The sequence below is a fragment of the Diaphorina citri genome, unplaced genomic scaffold (genome assembly GCF_000475195.1).
Source record: "Diaphorina citri unplaced genomic scaffold, Diaci psyllid genome assembly version 1.1 scaffold82, whole genome shotgun sequence".
NCBI classification, from domain to species: Eukaryota; Metazoa; Arthropoda; class Insecta; order Hemiptera; family Psyllidae; genus Diaphorina; species Diaphorina citri.
The window spans coordinates 38,344-57,154 of record NW_007377519.1 but is presented as its reverse complement, the minus strand read 5'-3'; the positions used below and the strand labels follow the sequence as shown (position 1 = coordinate 57,154).

General features: G+C 35.5%; 5 protein-coding genes across 6 annotated transcripts; all 5 read left to right on the top strand.

Annotated features, from left to right (window-relative positions):
- The first annotated feature begins 5,583 nt into the window (after nt 1-5,583).
- LOC103523014 (gastrula zinc finger protein XlCGF57.1-like) lies at nt 5,584-7,001 on the top strand. Its single transcript, XM_026832861.1, has 2 exons — nt 5,584-5,598; nt 5,741-7,001. The coding sequence occupies exon 2, from the start codon at nt 5,887-5,889 to the stop codon at nt 6,451-6,453; it is 567 nt and encodes a 188-aa protein (XP_026688662.1). The 5' UTR covers nt 5,584-5,598; nt 5,741-5,886; the 3' UTR covers nt 6,454-7,001.
- A 733-nt stretch (nt 7,002-7,734) lies between these two features.
- LOC103522985 (zinc finger E-box-binding homeobox 1-like) lies at nt 7,735-9,880 on the top strand. 2 transcript variants are annotated; one of them, XM_008488068.2, is made up of 2 exons: nt 7,735-7,939; nt 8,541-9,880. In XM_008488068.2, exons 1-2 carry the CDS (start codon nt 7,915-7,917, stop codon nt 9,299-9,301), a joined length of 786 nt encoding a protein of 261 aa, XP_008486290.1. In that variant the 5' UTR covers nt 7,735-7,914; the 3' UTR covers nt 9,302-9,880. The 2 variants fall into 2 exon arrangements, with proteins under 2 accessions (XP_008486290.1, XP_026688657.1); XM_026832856.1 differs by having other exon boundaries at nt 7,735-8,052.
- Nucleotides 9,881-10,601: 721 nt separating this feature from the next.
- LOC103522975 (transcriptional repressor CTCFL-like) lies at nt 10,602-12,526 on the top strand. Its single transcript, XM_026832863.1, has one exon. It carries the CDS (start codon nt 11,092-11,094, stop codon nt 11,536-11,538), a length of 447 nt encoding a protein of 148 aa, XP_026688664.1. The 5' UTR covers nt 10,602-11,091; the 3' UTR covers nt 11,539-12,526.
- A 466-nt stretch (nt 12,527-12,992) lies between these two features.
- Nucleotides 12,993-15,237, top strand: LOC113473072 (myoneurin-like). Its single transcript, XM_026832839.1, has 3 exons — nt 12,993-13,561; nt 14,193-14,292; nt 14,644-15,237. The coding sequence occupies exons 1-3, from the start codon at nt 13,240-13,242 to the stop codon at nt 15,008-15,010; spliced, it is 789 nt and encodes a 262-aa protein (XP_026688640.1). The 5' UTR covers nt 12,993-13,239; the 3' UTR covers nt 15,011-15,237.
- A 26-nt stretch (nt 15,238-15,263) lies between these two features.
- Nucleotides 15,264-18,359, top strand: LOC113473070 (zinc finger protein 271-like). Its single transcript, XM_026832838.1, has 2 exons — nt 15,264-15,615; nt 16,768-18,359. The coding sequence occupies exons 1-2, from the start codon at nt 15,379-15,381 to the stop codon at nt 17,146-17,148; spliced, it is 618 nt and encodes a 205-aa protein (XP_026688639.1). The 5' UTR covers nt 15,264-15,378; the 3' UTR covers nt 17,149-18,359.
- Nucleotides 18,360-18,811: the final 452 nt, after the last annotated feature.

Sequence of the window (18,811 nt, the reverse complement as noted above, 5' to 3'; positions counted from 1 at the left end):
TTTTTTTTTTTTTTTTTTTTTAACTCCTCCCCCCCTATAAAAGGGCCCAAAAAAAAAAAAAAAAAAAAAAAAAACTTTGTATCAAGTAATATTATTTTCTTTCAAACATTTTTTTACTCATAATTATGAGTAAGTAATTTATTTAAAGAGAGAGAGAGAGAGAGTGCATGCTGCATGTTCTTTTAAATATCTAGGTACTTTCTCATGTTGAAAGTTGAAATCCATTAGATCAGCCAGTAGTGCAAGTAAAAGAAGTAAGTACTTGTGCCAATAGAAAAAAATCTGAAGAAGTAAAAACAGAAAACACCCTCAACGCCTGTTTCTCAGGATTTATATATCTTTTATCATGTCCTCGCCTAGGAAAAAAAAAAAAAAAAAAAAAAAAAAAAAAAAAACATTTGCTTCCAATTTAGAAACTGTATTTTGGTAATTTTTGATAATGTTTGATCTACTTTCCCTATTTGATAATATTTGTTCTACTTTCTAAATTTAAGTGTTACTGTTGATCTTAATAAATAAATAAATGTTCATAAGTATTGCAAAAGAAAATTGTTTTTTTTTTTTATGAAAATAAAAGGCTGTGTTGTTTTTTCTCTCCCCTTTAGAAAAAGAGTAAAACGGAGTGAAGAAAATTTTATAAATTGAAACTGCAGGAATTTACCCAATAGGCTATCCTTTATCATCAAAGTTAATTTAAGTGAACCAAAGTTTCAAGTCGATTGGCCCAGTAAAAATGGCATAAAATTTAGTTTTGACGCAGAGTAAACATCTCAAATTAAATAAAATCACGTTCAAACCAACCTTCTCACCGTTTTACCCAATCAAGTTCTTCGAATTCTTCAAACGGATACATTGAAGAGTAAAGGAGGACAGGATAGCAAAAAGTCAGCTGTTCCGAGAACGAACGTTAAAGAGCATAAGCTACCTATAAAGAGCATAAGCCTAGGCGGGAATCGAACCGACAACCTAGTGCAAAAGGCAGGCACCTTCCAAGCTAACCAGGCTGGCAAGAATTTGCATTGTGTTTTATTAAAAGTTCTCAACTTTCGTATAAATTCCATCCGATGATGTGGCTTTACATAACCCCATGGGGGGATTACATAACCCAGAGCTAGTCTTGGCGCCCCCCTTATAAGTCCTCATGTTGGAACACATGGCACCCTCCTGACTTCATCACGTTACAAGCCGAGTCCATACGATATTGGACTTGGCGCAGGGATTATGTAATACTGATGACCGGCCGGTCAATAAGTTGTTCTGTTGTAGCAGCTTCAACTGTAGCCGAATGGTGATGGCAGAATAAAGTCAATAAAGAAAAGATATTGAATCGTTCCCAAGAAGAACGGCCTATGTGATTTTCGCTACTTTTCAGGAGAGACATTATTTTAATACAGTGATATAAAATTTATCCCAGAATTACGATTTTTTACACATAGGCCCTTAACCTCTCACTTACTTTGCATGCAAAAACACCCAGCTCCGAGGCAAAAACTTTACACATAGGCCGTTGTTCTTCTGAAATTTTACTCGAATCTTCACGAAGTTGGTCGAAAAAAAACGACTTCCGATTTTCTCCCCCCAAAACTGACTAGCGCATTAAAACGAGGAGATCACGTCATATTATCCTGTCTTCCTTCTCTCTTCGATTTCGGAACGATAAGACCCCAGCTGTTACCGTTCCCGCTATCAAACCTCTTGAGAAAAAAAAAATATCTTTTGCTAGTAGGTAGGTACCTAATATAGCGATCTAAATTTGAAAGTAATGCCTTATCTTCATCACTCTTATCAGCAATGTGTGGACGAGCCTTGAAGACAATCCCGCGATAACTGATAGCGCGTATTGAATTTCTTGTTGGAATAATACTAATAATAATGATAAGAATAGTCAATCAGATCTGTGTACAAGTTTGTAATGAATCAGTTTACAGTATAGCAGTTATAGTTGTACGGTCTTCTTGTGCTGTAATAGGTAGGTACATTATACTTTCGCGTTTAATTAAAATTTGTCGTCTATATATTATAACTTTGTGATTCCTAAATGTAGGTTAGTATAAGTATACCTACTTATAGGTAGCAGCCCAGTAGTTAGGACTGAACACACCTGAAAAAAGACGGACGAGGGGCTCAGGTGAGTACCTACAGTTTTCTTTCTAACTAAAGACGATAGTCGGGGGGAAAAAAAAAGAGTCCATAACTCCATACTCCATAGGTAGGTACTTACATACCCTGCTATAGTTTAATACCTACATAGCAAAGTCTTCTTTTGTCACATGTGTAAGTTAAGCTCAGGCTGATCGAGGTCATCATAGCGATTAAAGATTAGATACATCTATGTTTTTTTTTTTTTTTACTGGTGACCATTTAATGAGGGCAGAGTAGTTATAATAAGTAAATATAAGAAAAACATGCAAACAATTTTCAAAGGAAGACATTAAATTAATTAGCACCCTACCCTTTTCAAGGTCAATTTTGTTTTAACAATCAAGGAAAACGGTTAAATTTGGTCAGTGAACATCAAGATTTGTCCAGAAAGAAACACATTCCATAGAAACAATCTCGATCATATTTTCCTGAGAGGACTTTTCTTTGAGATGTGTAAATAATGAGTGAGTTGTAAAAAAGAACCACTCTTGTTGGTGGACTAAACTAATAAGTCAGATCCTAACTCCCTATATTTACCTACTTATATGGAAGTAAAGAGTGAGTTAGGTACATACATGTTTAAGGTCTGACTTACCTACTAATTGACTGAGTAGTCCAATGAAAAGAGAGAAAAGTGTAGTTACTTTTTTAATAACTCACTTACTTTTTGACACATCTCTACTTTGCACTATGTACAGCTGTGTCTGAATATTATGTTTTTTTTTTTTTTTTTTTTTTTTTTTTTTTTTTTTTTTTTTTTTTTTTTTTTTTTTTTTTTTTTTTTTTTAATGGGATGGTATACTGCCAAAATTATTATGTATTCTGCAAACTCTCAATTGTAATTGGAAATAAATTACTCCTCTCAGGATTGAGATTAAGCACAGAACATAATAATTTCAGTACTTGTGTTTTTTTTTTCCTAAGCAGGAAGAATAGATTGGTCAGATTGCATGGACAGTTTCTCTCTAAACAATCTCAACTGAAAGACCAAATTCCATCCTATCTCCTCTTGATTGAGAATAGCAAAGTTAACCTTTTTTACTTTCATTATCCTATAGGGAGGGAAGTAATATAATCAGATGAATTTTTTTCCCCAAGTTGACTGAGCTTTTTTTACTGAAAGTTGGTAGGTTTGAATAGCCAAGTAAGATTTTATAGCTAGTGTAAAAAAATGTCTTCCGATGAAAATATGTTGAATAAACTGTCTGAAAAGCGTGAGTCTTGCATGCGAGAGCTGTTGACAGCTAACTCAGAAACAGTATCAACATCTGAGGACATTGATGAAACGTTGCATTCCAATCTTCCTAAGAAGTGGATCAACCCTCAGCAACCTATAGCTGCAAGTGAACTAGGTTAGTACTATTGTGTGGGTATTACCTACTTGCTATCTATTTGTAAAAAAAGGAAGTTTTAGGGGTTTTAAGTACACACTCACTCACTCACTCCGATGGCATATTAGGGAGATGTGAATCCCGTGCCGACCAGACTGCTTGCCTCCAAAGAACTCTATGTTGTGTCAACTCCTCCCAGTCGTTCAGCCCCCATCTGTTGCATAGTCTCTTCATCTCGTTGATCCAGCAGCTACGTGGTTTTAAGTAGTACTCACTTTTTTTTAATGAAAATAGATGTAATTTACTTAACTACTTTTTTCTGAATGGTAGAATTTCCTGTCACTTGCTTTTCCTGTGAACCCCCACTTATAATCCTAATCTTAATTTTGTCCCCTCAGTTCAATTGATACACAAAGAGCCGGAACAAACCCTAGACCCTGCTGAGCAAGAGCAACAAAAAGAAACAGAAGAAACATTGTCTCCAACCAACCAGGATCATGAGTGAAACACCAGCCCCATTCTGGAACCGGAAAACTTTTATGGTTATTACTGGAGCAAGTCAAGGTATTGTATATCCTTTTAAATGTTGCCCCTGTTATCTGTTAGTTTAGTTTTCAAGAAACATACCTACCTATCAGAATAGACCACATTACTGTGATATTATTTGGTGACAATTGGCTTAAAAAAAGACCTGCAAATTTTATTATTATTATTATTTTTAATCAAAATGCTAAATGGATTTTTTTTAAAGGTTTGAAAGCAGGAACTAACTGTAACTGCCTAGGTCTTTTTGGTCCCAAAACCAAAGACAGAAGGAGGAAAGGATAGGAGAAAGCCACACCCATTTTCATTTTTTTTTTTTTTTAAATAAATTTAATTTAAAGGGGGCGCGACTTTGAATGTCATGTGCCCTTTTTGTATCCAAACAACTTTAAAACCACGTCAATAATTTTACGTCAAGTGTTAAAAATCACTAGGAACAAATTTTTCAGCCAGCGCAAAGCGCAAACATTATCAAAAATCTACCAAGAAAATGGGTGCAACAAAAAACCTCTTATCTGGGGGAAGACAAACAATTTTAAAAATCACAGGAGAGTAAGTGGGCAGTGTGAGAGAAAAAATCTCAAAAAACATAAAAAATAGTTAAATAAATCAAACAAAAATTTAAGAATTTCATAAAAAAAAGACTAATATGAACAGAAAATGAAGGAAGAAAAAACAAGGAAACAATATCAACATGATTTCAGTTTAAACCATAAAAAAAGTAACCAATCGGATGATTTGAATTTGAAATGAATTAAAAAATAAAAATATTTCTGAAAAAAGAGAAATGAAAAAGTTGCACAGCAGTTGCCAATGCCCACCATAAATCGAAGGGCCTTTTTCCAGCTGAAAATACACGCTCAAGAGTCAATCTTGTTTCGAAAACGCAGAGCGAACTCAAAATCGTGTGTTTTCAGCTGCAAAAAGGCCCAGCAGAAAAAAAAAAGAAAAACTTTCTGACTTCAAAACAAAAAAAGAAAGAAAAAATAATATCTATGTACAAAATCTCTTTTTGTTTTTTCTATCAAAAATATAATAAGATATATCAAACTCTACCCAAAGAGATAAAAAAAAAAAAAAAAAAAAAAAAAAAAAAAAAAAAAAAAAAAAAAATGGTTGGTTGGTTTCAAATGCTAGAAATTGATTATTAGCTATTTTTTCTTTTTCTTGTAACCCAATATTTTCCGGAGATCTCCTAGTATATTTAGAAGGGCTGAGCACACTAAAAGATGGTCAGCGAAAATTCATTTCTGCTCGTTGGGGACACAGAGCACATAGAGGGGAATCCCTACTTTGTGTGAGAAAATAAATAAGTGTAGAAAAATTAACATTAAAAGTTTTTCAATAAGGTAATATCGTTTTCTTTTCGAACTCAGAAGTTTGGCTAAATCTGAAATTTAACCAAACATTCAAGTTCAAATGTCACATCTAAATCACTATTGGTGTTGAAATGGCAAATACTGTGTTTCTTTAATGGCCGGTTCAATCTGAGTTTAAACCAGGCAAGGATAACCATTGGTTAAAAAAAAAGTTTAAAATCGTCCAATCAGATTACTTATTCCAAGAGTTAAACTTAAACTAGGTAAGTTGAAACTCAGTTTGCGGTCCTGGTCATAAACGAGAAGTGTTGAATTTAACCCCTTACTGGTACCGTTTGTCCACAATTCTCAACTCCACATGGACATTAACCCCTACTGTCCACTGTCCACGTTCTTCGCTTCCAGATCTTATCCAGTGTCAACACTGCCACCTCCATCTCCCTTCTGACCTTGTCAATCTTTACACGCATACCAAAATCTGCTCAGGCAAATCTCCCTCAGCGGAGTACGCGTGTTATGCATGTCCATACTCTGCGACGCGTGACCGTGACATGCTTCGGCATGTAAGGACACATCTCGCGAAGCAACAGTTCGAGTGTGACTTCTGCCCGTACGGCGCAAAGCAAGCCGCAGACGTGCACAATCACGTGCAGCAAATTCACATGGGCGTCAACTTTGTGTGCGTGCACTGCAAACAATTCGAAGTCGTGCCGACGCGCAAAACGCAAACGCTCGAGCATTGCGCGACGTGTGTTGATATGGTACGCCCGGACGCTAGCTACACGTACATGTGCTACCTGTGTAACTACCACACGCCGACGCGGAAATACATGCGCACGCACATTGACACGCATAACGGCGAGAAACCATTCCGATGCGCTCTGTGTGCGTACTCGGCGCGACGGAAGACACATTTAGATGATCATATGCGCCGACATACGGGCGAGAAACCGCATGCCTGTGGCATGTGCGGGTATGAGTGCGCGCAGGGGTCGCAGCTCATGCAACATCTGCGGAAGGTTCATAAGGTGGACAAGAAGGGAGGAGAAGAAGAGGAGGAGGAGGAGGAGGAGGAGGAGGAGGAGGATAATATAGAGCAGGAGTTCTTATTTGAATAATCATTACTTAGAATACCTATCCTTTGTAACTGTGTGTCAGACCCAATACACGTTACAACTTTGAGTGGATCGGGGTGGCCTCAGTAGAGAAAAAGTCATAGTGGGAAATGTCAACTTTTTCTTCTATGAATGCACCTCAGTGGATCACGCCAATGTATATCTAATAAAATAGTACCTAATCTCTTGACCAACATTCATTCTTATTGAATGTCTAATAAATTGATTATTTTGCAAACTATTGCTACTCGTCTTTTATTACATCAATATTTCTTTCTTTCCTTATTGTTCGATTCGTTTTAGCCTTTCAGCCTTATTTCATCAGGTATCAAAGTTGCATCTAGAATCTACATTGAAAATGTCTGCTTTACTCAGGCCTTTGTTTTGTAATCTAATACTGCCAGCTCCAATTTTATTCTTTTTCAGAGCTAAGACCTGCCCGGGTTCAAGTTGAAGTATAAACGGCTGTGAAATTATTTTTTGTTTTACATATTAACTTTATTTCCTGTTTATAAATGCGAGTAGTAAAAACAAATACAATCAATCAAAAATAGAATTATTTACAAATTAATCACTATTTAAGTTGTTGTTATCATCATAAGTTCAATTTCATGTTTGATTTGGTCTTTGGGTAAATACTTAAGGGTAGTCTGTAAGTGTTAGTTTCTCGTAAATTTAGAAATTACTTAGTAGAGGTGAAGGAAGAATTTTCTCAGTACCATAAAAACAATCTTCTTTGTCTTTCTTACTGACAGCAAAAGGTAAAACACTCAACTATTTTGTATCTACATAGGTAATATGTAGTTAAACACTTGTAGCTAGTATTAATATTAAGTTCACTTTATGATTGTAGTCTTGTACTTACTCTCTTTAGAATTTAGAGGTGAGGTATCTATGTTATATTTTTTGGCTCTAAAATTTCGAAACAAATTTATAATATAAATAAATAATAAATAAATTATTTTCATTTGTATTTATTAAAGTGTGTTAACAAATACAAATATTTTTCCTTGTATTCTTCCTGAAGATGAACTATCAAACAGAAAAAAAGAGCCAAAAATCTTCTTATCCTACCCGTACCGAAGTTTAGGTCGTACAACATTGATTTATGCACTTATATTATGAGCAAATGTAGAAACCCTCGTAGATATTAGAAGCGTGGCATCAACTGTGGTTTTCACTGCAAGAAACCATTTAAATGGAGATCTGACCTAGTGTAGAGACGAGAAACCATTTAAATGGATGTGATAAACAATTTAAATCTACAACATTGATTTATGCACTTATATTATGAGCAAATGTAGAAACCCTCGTAGATATTAGAAGCGTGGCATCAACTGTGGTTTTCACTACGAGAAACCATTTAAATGGAGATCTGACCTAGTGTAGAGACGAGAAACCATTGAAATGGATGTGATAAACAATTTAAATGATTGACAAGTTAATGGTGACTCTCCACCACTGATGCAATGTCACGTGACTTCCACCGGTAAGATGTAGAGTTGTGAAACCACTTAGCAGCACTGAGTAGTGATTAATGGATGGACCTGTACTGAGTAGTCTTTTAATATTGCTGAGTAACTTACTGTATTTCTATTTCAAGTATCTGTTCATGTTTTTCTTTGTCTCAAGAATTATTACTATTATTAAATGGCCATTTGATTCTTACAGCCATATTTATGAACAAAATGCTGGCTCTTAAGTTCGTGCTAAGCATAGTCTCAAGGCATTTGATTGGTCAATTTTGACTTGAGACTGATCTAAGAACGATCATTCTTGTTCATAAATACGAGTGTTAGTCGCCTAGCCTAGTGAGCTTGGTTGGTAGCGCGTCTGCCTTGTGAGCGCTAGGCCGCTGGTTCGATTCCCTCCGGGGACGGATTTTATCGTGAACGATTAATGTTCTCGAAACCGCTGGCTTTCTCCTATCCTGTCTTCCTTCTCTCTTCGATTTCGGGACGATAAGACCTTAGCAGTTACAGTTCTCTCTATCTAACCTCTTAAAAAAAGGAGAAAAAAAATAGTTTTTAGCCAGACTGTGGTACATATTCTGAACCTTTTTTTTAATTCGTTTATCTGGGTACTTCCAGGTGAGTTCAAAATCCCGTTGCAAGCCATCGTCCATCATGCGGACAACAACTTCCTCCCATCTCCCTACTCCGACAACCACTACACCGAACTGTTCGACTACAAACTCCGCCAGATGAATGCCGCCAAGGAAGCGGACAGCCGCTCGAAAAAGACGCACAACGACACCGGCGTCTTCAAGTGCCCCACACCGCTGTGTAACCGCATCTACTCGCGACGCCGTAGTCTGAACCGCCACAAGCAAGAATGCGGGCAACTTCCGCGGTATAAGTGTACGCTTTGCCCTTACCGAGGGAAGCGGAAAGATAGTTTAAAATCCCACATGGTGCACGGACACAAAATCGTCGACCAGCAGCTCCAGGAGCAATTCATGAATCGGGAAAACGTCCAGGAGATGCCTGGAGACGAGAGCCAGGACATGGGAGAGTATGGACAAAACATTGGGAACGTCTATCAGGAGTGGAGTCGGGAGAAATTCAGCGAGATGAAAAGCGAACCTGACGAAGAAATGAACGAGTCTATTGAAGAATCATTCAATGTTGACTCGAATGATAAAGATGAAACGGAGGACAATCAAGCCCGTAAAGACGAAGTGCTCTATCAAGTGGACTACCGTGGTCAGTTGAAGTTATTCCCACAAGCTAAAAACTTTGACCAAATAAGTGAAGATAAAGGTTCTGAAAGTTTGAATAATGTTAGAGAAGAAGAAATGAGTAAGGTTGGATCTAAAACGTCTCCCATTAATTTGTGTCTGTCAAAATAGGGTGATGGGCTGTTTAGGAGGGATTTACAAGGATTATGGAAGAAATTAACAGTCCGAAGTGAGATATTCATACCTTAGGCCAGCCACTCACTATCAGGTAGACCTGAACGGTGCGGCTGAAAAGGTCCGCCTGTCAGGTCTACCTGATAGTGAGTGGTCTTAGCTTTGATAAAATTACTCCCAAATCAACCCTATGGATGAAGCTATGTATTATGTATGCTTCAAAGTTTTGAATACTTTGTTATACCTATTGTTCTGATAATCTTCTTTCACTGGCCAAGTGGCCAATGAATTCTGTAAACACCCTCACACCTCCTCCCGCTTGTCCTTGTAAATAGACTTAAATTATGTTTAAAAAATTAAAAATGATAAATGAAACTTGCCTTATTAGAGAGTGTAGTTTTCATCCTTTCAGGATTAATTTATTTAATTTTAAAGTTAGGAAACCATAATAAATTGTATAATTACATTTAATTTTAGAAATCAAATTGTCATACATTGGTTCCATGACGTTCACTCGTATACTTATCATGTGTATCAATAAAGTGCTTATTAGTCTTGTTCTTTTTCCTTCGAAAATCAGTCTGTTTGAATAGTCCCAGTGCACCGAAATAGCTTCAGATTTCGCTGCAAAACGAATTCCTAGGGTTTGTTTCTGGAAAGGGCATTATTATTTTACTTTACAAGTGAAGTTTGACTTCTGCTATGGTTTCAATGCATTTATTCTATTAACTTTTAGCTTGTAGAATGTAGAGTAAAGCACTATCCCATGTAGGAATTAACATGGACCCCTAGAATGTATACCTAGTTCTTTGACGCACCAATTTCCATGCCATAGAATACCTCATTAATATTGCTAGGATGAGACTGAAAGGTCTTTTTACCCCTGATAGCTAATATGTTGCAAATCTCATCTTGAAAACAAATTTCAGATTCTGATCAGCATAACATTGACATATGCAAGCATTGTCACGAGTACCTGGTGAAGAACGAGATACTCCTTTTGAATCACTGCCGCTCTTGTCAGGCTATCGCCCGGCCCAGTCCTCGCTACAGGCACGTATGTTACAAGTGTGACTATAGTGTGTACAACGAGTGGCAGATGAGAAACCACATCCGGAAGCACTTGGGCGAGAAACCATTTGAATGTGTTCTCTGTGATTATAGAGCTACGAAAAAGAACTTGCTCAAGCACCACTACAAGACGAAACACAAGGGCGAATTCAAAGAAACTGACATGGACACGGATGACAATGCTGATAGTCCAAGTAGGCTATATGTTGTAGTCAAATGATCAACACATTATAAATATGAAAAGAAATGAAAATAATAATAATAATAATAATAATAACGGGCACCATTCTCAGTTTTACTTCCTTAAAGCGAATAAGATTATTTTCCTTGGTCACTTTGATAAAACTAAATAAATGAAGAAATGCTACATTAAGAAAGAAAATTGTGTTTTTCTTTTACCTTAGGGAGAAGAATTCTTATCCTAACTTTGTCCGTTGAAATTCAGTGAATAGAGACAGGCACTTACGAAAAAATTGTAGGTATTCTATTATTATTGTAAGAACCCACTGAGCAAGGTTAGGAATTTCCAATGATTATTATTAAGGGTCACTAGTTAGTGACTTATTGATTTTAACAACCCTGATTATCTTTTTTCAGTCATCATCTGTCAGTACTGCACGGAATCTCTACCGTGCCTGGCGGACACTCTGCTTGTTCACACGAAAAACTGCGAGTCCGTCCTACGGCCCGACAAATCCTACACGTACGTCTGCTTCATGTGTAAATATTCTACGTATCATTCCGATAACATGAAGCGGCACATTCGCCGACATACGGGCGAGAAACCATTTAAATGTGCGTACTGTCCAGATTTCTTTTCCCTTCAGCAGAGTCTCAAGTGGCACATTTTGACGGAGCACCCCGGCAAGAGTGACCCGAAGGTGAGAATGTTCCTGTCGAGTGTCGTCTGTCAACACTGTACACGCACGTTGCCATGTTGTACAGATACGATCCTCATGCATATCAAAACCTGCGATTCCATGGTGCGAAGCATGGAACATTCGGTCGCTTGCATTTTGTGCAAATATGAAACAAACGATTATGTTGATATTAAGAGACACATCGAAAGTCACATTGGAGAAAAACCATTCAACTGTCCGTATTGTGTGCGGAATTTCTCCCAGCTGCACTATTTGAAGAAGCACATTCAAATGAAACACTAAGTTTGAATATAAATTACAGGTCTAGTCAATAAACCTCGATTACTAAAACATTTCATAATTCGAACCTCAATAATTTAGTTCCTAATAATCTAGTCTCTCCCTTCCCTAGTAACAATTTTCACTTATTTATATCTTCTAGTCTTAGCTCTATCTATTTAATTTTGTTATGTGTATTTTAGTCATATTTCAAAGAAAAAAAATATATTATAAAAATATGATCTCTATCGCTTACCTAGTCGATTTGAAAGTTAATCAGTTTTATTTTTTTAACGAACTGTATTTAACTTTCTTGGCTGTGTCGACCTTTTCGAATTTCAGAAGTCGTTTGTCAGCATTGTAACCATTTGTTTCCTCGTTTCGCGGAAACGCTTCTGCAGCATGCGAAGAACTGCGAATTCGTTGACCGTCCGGACAAGTCCTACTCGTATGTGTGTTTCATGTGCAAATATTTCACCTACCATTCGGACAATATGAAGAGACACTTACGGCGGCACACGGGCGAGAAACCATTTCGATGTCTGTGTTGCTCACGATCTTTCACGCAAGTGCATAGTTTAAAGAAACATATTCTTAGAAAACATCCGAGCTTTATCCCCCCGTAGCATTTTGAATGCGGATTGATAACATTTTAAATGTCTAAACAAGGATAGATTTATATTTATATTTTATTTTCTACATGTTTAGAAAAATATGTCCTATCCATACTTCCTAATAGATAGTGTGACTGTAATATGTTCCTACGTGATGGGTTAGTTAGTATTATTACTGGTTCTAGTCATCTAAATCTGGTTCTAGTCATATTTAAATATTCTGGTCAAAAAAAAAAATCTTCTTACTCAATTGTTTATGTTTCCCTTTTTGCTTTTTGATGTTTTAAGTCATTTTTACCACAAACCTGGTTCTAGTCATTTGTAACTTATTTGTAGTAGTAGGTAAGCCTCGGAATGTGTTAAATATTCTCATAATACAGAAATATTGGTACATCAAATCATTGTTTTAAATTTTTAAAAGGACTGCATCTAGTTTTTTCTAGTCTTTTTAATTTTCTTGCTCAACGAGCCTTGAAGTTCAACTGACAAAGCAGGCCTTCAAGGACTACTTTTTTTTCTCTCTCTCTCTTTTGATATTACGAATTGCGAGTAGGTAATTAGTAAATTCCTCGTTCCAGACCAAGCGATCCTTTGTCGATATTGTCATGAGACCTTACATCCTTCTACAGATAGTCTTCTACTGCACACCAAAACCTGTCAATATTCACCCCGACCCAGTTCGTCTTATTTGTACGTATGTTTCGCATGCGACTTATTCACCAATAGACGGGGTAATATGCTGGACCACATAAGAAAGCACTTGGGAGAAAAACCATATAAATGTCTACATTGCTTTAAGTGTTTCACTCAGGTGCAAACTTTGAGAACACATGTTTCAATCAAACATAGTACCTAACAATTTTATTTTATAGTACCTAACAATTAGAATTTTTGTGGAACGGATTTGACAGTAAAGTTAAAAACGGGACAACTGACCACAATTATGTAGCCCCGAAAGCATAAATGTCCCAGCCAATACAAATGTCCTTTGCGTGTGTATACATTTTATCCTCATGAATGTAAGAAAGAGAACTCCGGAATGAAATTAAGAAAATCCCTATCAAGTCTTTTCTAATGAAAATCTTCTTCAAATAGGTGCTTCAGAAAAATAATGAAAATTAATCTCCGTTTTCCTTGTCTCCTTTCAGATTTATTGTCTGTTTGTCAATATTGCAATGAATACCTACCCTCAATTACAGATATTCTCCTTTTACACACAAAAGTTTGTAAACTAGCTCCTCGATTGAGTAGCGCGTATATTTATGTTTGTTACACTTGCCACTATTTCACCTACAATGGTGGAAATATGAAAAACCACATTAGAAAACATACGGGAGAGAAACCTTTTAAATGTTCATATTGTTCAAAGTATTTCACCCAAGCTCAGAATTTGAGAACACATATTTATAATTTGCATACAAATCAAAATTCAAGTTAGTCTATCTGTAAAAAAAGGTTACTAAAATTATTCATCCATATGCATTTACTATAGCTGAATTCCGTCGCTTCGCTCCGGAATACCACTAGTTCATCCCGAGGCATGGCCAAACTTGTAGAAAAGGCATGGCCGAACTTGTAGAAAATAATGAAAAATACGGTCGCGCTGCGCGCTCCCTATTAGCTGCATAGTTACCATACTAAAAACTTAAACGAAACTCAAAATATTGGTCGAGAGCGGAACATTTCTCTCCCGCAGTCTCTGCACTCTGTGTATTTCTTATGGAGATTTTAGCGATTAAAATTAAGGATCGGTTTAGATTTTCACAAAATCCTTTCTTATTGCACACTAGACCATAATAGGAATATTCCTACCAAATTTCAGCTTTCTAGGTGTTGTGGTTCTAGAGATAGAGCGATCAGTGTGTGAAATGTGAATGGATCTCTATTTTATAACATAAGATTTATCAAATAAAATAAAAGTGAACTAATAATAATTATTAATAGCAGATCTGAAAAGTTGATTAGAAATAGTGATGGAATATGTATAATGAGAATGGAGTGACCATCAGAATAGAATATCTTTTCTATCCATCAATAAAAATGCCTGCCCCTTTTCCTTTTCAGATGTGATTTGTAAACATTGCAACCAGTTTCTACCTGCCTCTACTGAATATCTTGTTTCTCATACGAAAACCTGCACTTCGGTATATCGTCCTGATAAAAAGTCGAACTTCGTTTGTGTTCTCTGTAACTATTGCACCTACAATGTGGGACACATGAGAACTCATATTAGAAATCACTTGGGTGATAAACCATATAAATGTCCTTTCTGCTCTTATCACTCCGAACAATTACAAAATTTAAGAAGACACACCTTGATCAAACATTCGAATAGATGAAAATATATGGAATAAATGTATGTAATAGCTGTGAGAACGATAACTTGAGTCACAAAGGTGCAGTATTTAATGTTTTATTATTACTTTTTTTAACTCAAAAACGAAAAAATTAAGAATTTGTTTTACTCTTATGAAAAAAAGAACCATTTACTTTGATCTATTCTGGAGTTATGAAGGGTAAAATTAGTCATTTACAAAGGGTATTTCATATCACCCTTTCTTAACAACTCAATTTACTACAGTTATCGTCATGTTTCAGACGTGTTCTGTTATCATTGTAACCTAACGTTACCTAGCTCCACAGAGGCTCTCATTCTACATTCTAAAATATGCTCTGCCGTCAATCGACCGGACAGTAAATATCGTCATGTTTGTTATATGTGTGATTACAACTCATACTATAGTACTCAGATGAAAAGACACATACGACAGCATAGAGGGGAGAAACCATTTATTTGTTCACACTGCTCATATAGCTCTCCGGATTCGTCAAACCTTAAACGACACATATTGATTCAGCATCCTAATAAGGAAAACATTTGATTTTTTTTTTTTAATCTTGAAAAAATAAATAAATAAATAAAAATAAAATAAAAAAATATATACTCTCTTAAGTTTTAGTGTATTTGTAAATCTCGACGAGATATTTTTAGTTTGAGATAAATAATCTGTAGTACAGCTCTATTCTTTATATAAATGCGTTGAGATTATGATGTACTTGTACTCGTACATTGAAGAAAATTAATAAATGCGTCTAAACCAGAAAGAAATCAGCTGTATTATGTGTTTTAAAATGTCTTATCCAAAGAATTTTTCTCATTCGCTAGAATTTATTCATTTGACTCTTTAATATTCTACATATTTCAGATAAGCTCAAGTGTTATCACTGCAAACAGGTATTATCTAGTTCTATGGATGATCTCCTCTTTCATTCTAGAAAATGTGCTGTAGTATGGCGCCCTGGTAAAAGTTTCAACTATGTGTGTTGTTTATGTGATTATAACGTCAATGGTAGAACTGATATGAAAAGACATTTACAAACACATACGGGAGAGAAGCCTTATAAATGTTCACATTGTGGTTACGAAACTTTACGATCACATGATCTAAAGAGGCATATGCGTATCAAACATAAAATAGTCGGAAAATCTTAAATTTTGAACCATCCAGAGGAAAAGTTAGGTTATAGCATAAACCTGTTACATATTTTGAAAAAAATTCTTTCCTTCTTAATTTATGCCATTTTCTTTTTATCTTTATTTTACTACTATTAGTATTTGTATGTTTCAGACCTTGTATGTTATCATTGTAATACTTTCTTATCTAGATCCATGGATGATCTTCTCTTACATTCTAAAAACTGTACCTTTGCTTATCGACCTGATAAAAGTTTCAACTACGTATGCTCTATGTGTGGTTATAACGTCCCTTTTAGAAAAGATGTGAAAATTCACCTTAGAAAGCACACAGGGGAGAAACCTTATAAATGTTTACACTGTTCTTACAGCTCTACATGAATACAAGAGCTCAGAAGACATAATATGTCAAGTAAACACAATGACAAATAACATAGGAGAAAAACCTTTTTGAATCCATTCCGGTTGCATCTGTGGAAACCTTTAAATTTATCTGTTGATTTCTGTTATTGCAATTTTCGTCAAGAAAATTTAAAAAAAAAAAAAAAAAAAAATGAATAAATAAATGTGGAGTATTTATGCTCAAGTCTGCTTATTAATATCTTTTGTGAGTACTGCAGCATTATACATAGATATTTCCCTTGTAATACCGTCACTGGTGTAAATTAAAATAACTTTTTAGTCCGTCCTGCCTTTGTTATTACTAATAATAAAAGGTATAGTGGACGGACTATTGTATTCGCTTCGGTGTCGGTCTATCCGTCAGTCAGTCTATCTGTCTGTCCGTCTGTCCCCATAGAAGGACTTATCCAAACCTGGTTGACCTATATATCAAATTAAAGGTCTTTTTACCAGGATCACGAAAATGGTGGTGCAAATTTTGTCCAGAAAACCATAAAGCCAAACTAACGGGATTTTTTTCACATTTTCTCACACAAATGAGCTCTGATCTTGAAATTTGTCGCGACGACCTATGAACTATAATAATAATAATAATAATAATAATAATAATAATAATAATAATAATAATAATAATAATAAATAAAATTGTCCATTAAAGTATGATCAAAAAAGAGGATCCTGTGTGATCTAACTGGCAAACTATATTTCGAAACAAAAATTAGGCATTTCGCTAAAAGAATTTTTTACATCTTACGGTTGTAGCTTTGTTTTTACCATTTTTATATTTATATTTCAGGAGTGATTTGTCGACATTGTAATCAATCCATATCTAGCTCGACGAAAGACATTATCTTGCATTCTAAAAGTTGCACCTCAGCATATCGACCCAACAAACATTACAACTACATGTGTTGTATGTGTGATTATCACACATACCATGGAGCAAGTGAAATGAAGAGACACATGCGAAAGCACACGGGAGAGAAACCACATAAATGTTCAGCTTGTAATTATCGCGCTGCACGATTACAAGAGCTACAGAGACACATTACAAAGAAACACGGTGAAAATGATCGAAAGAAAGCGACGGAAAAAGATTTTTTAAATATTCAGTCCTGCGATATTATCATACGAAGAATTTGACAGGATAAGTTGAAATAAATCACTGGACTAACGAATCTATTGAAGTTGACCTAACGCTGAGTGGACTTATATCCTGGAAGCTCAACATTTATGAGCTTTTTGGTTTACGTACTTCATTGCTATTGGTACTTCATTGCTATTGGATTTTAATTCGCACACACGGTCACGAACCCAGTGCCTAATTGAATATTGAACGATAAAACTATCCATTGTGTTTCAGACGTAATGTGTAATCATTGTTCTCAGGTGTTACAATGTTCCTCCGAGTATCTTCTTTTACATTCTCGAAGCTGCCCTTCCGTACGTCGACTTGACAGAAATCATACCTTTGTGTGTAGTATTTGTGATTATAACACATACCACTGTACACGTATGAAGATACACTTACGACAGCATACTGGAGAAAAACCTTATACATGTTCAAAATGTTCCTACAGTGTTTCACATTTATCAAACTTGAGGAGACACAATTTTATCAAACATTCTGAAATAAATAAATGAAATTTGAACAACGTGTTATTTATTATATGAATATCTCAATTTTTGCATGGTAAAACTATCCATTGTATTTCAGACGTAATATGTCACCATTGTTCTCAGGTGTTACAATGTTCCTCCGAGTATCTTCTTTTACATTCTCGAAGCTGCCCTTCCGTTCGTCGATATGACAGAAATAATAATAATGAAACAGAAACAATAATAATGGGGCGTTGGCCACGGATTTGATCATAAATGATTTCTTGTGTGACCTATTCTTTTTTATAAATACTAATTATTGTTTGTTTTTTTCCCCTCATCATTTGTATGACTTTGTAATTCGTTATATATTCCTAACTTATATTACAATAAAAACATTTATTTATTTATTAATAATACCTTTGTGTGTGTGGGGGTATGTGTGATTATAACACATACCACTGTACACGAATGAAAACTCACCTACGACAGCATAGAGGGGAGAAACCATTTATATGTTCACACTACTCGTATAGCTCTCCGGATTCGTCAAACCTAAAACGACACATATTGATTCAGCATCCTAATAATATAAACATTTGATTTTATTATTTTAATCTTGGGGGAGGGGGGGAGGACACGAAAGCATACTGGAGAAAAGCCGTATAAATGTTACTATAGTGTTTCTCAATTATATTATCAAACTTGAAGCACAATTTAATCAATCATTTTGAAATAAATAAATGAAATTTGAACCACGTGTGTTGTATGTGTAATTATAGCGTTTCTGGTGGATCTGTCACACAAAAGGGGCGAACAATAATATTCAGAGTTATTCGGATGGAAACTAACACCATTTTAATCCTTTCAATTATCAATTTTTCAGATATGATTTGTCGTCATTGTGATCGGAAGTTATCTAATTCTATGGATGTTCTCATCTTACATTCTAAAAATTGTTCCTCTGCATACCGACCTGACAGACTTTTCAAGTACGTGTGTTGTTTGTGTGTATACAACAGCTACAATATTAGCCATATGAGAGAACATCTGCAAACGCATACTGGCGAGAAACCATATAAGTGTGGACACTGCGCGGGCAAATTTTCACGGCTACGACGCTTGAAGGAGCACATTTATGTAATGCACCCCGTCAAGAAAATTGTAAAAAAAAAAAAAAAAAAAAAAAAAAAAAAAATGTGGGGAA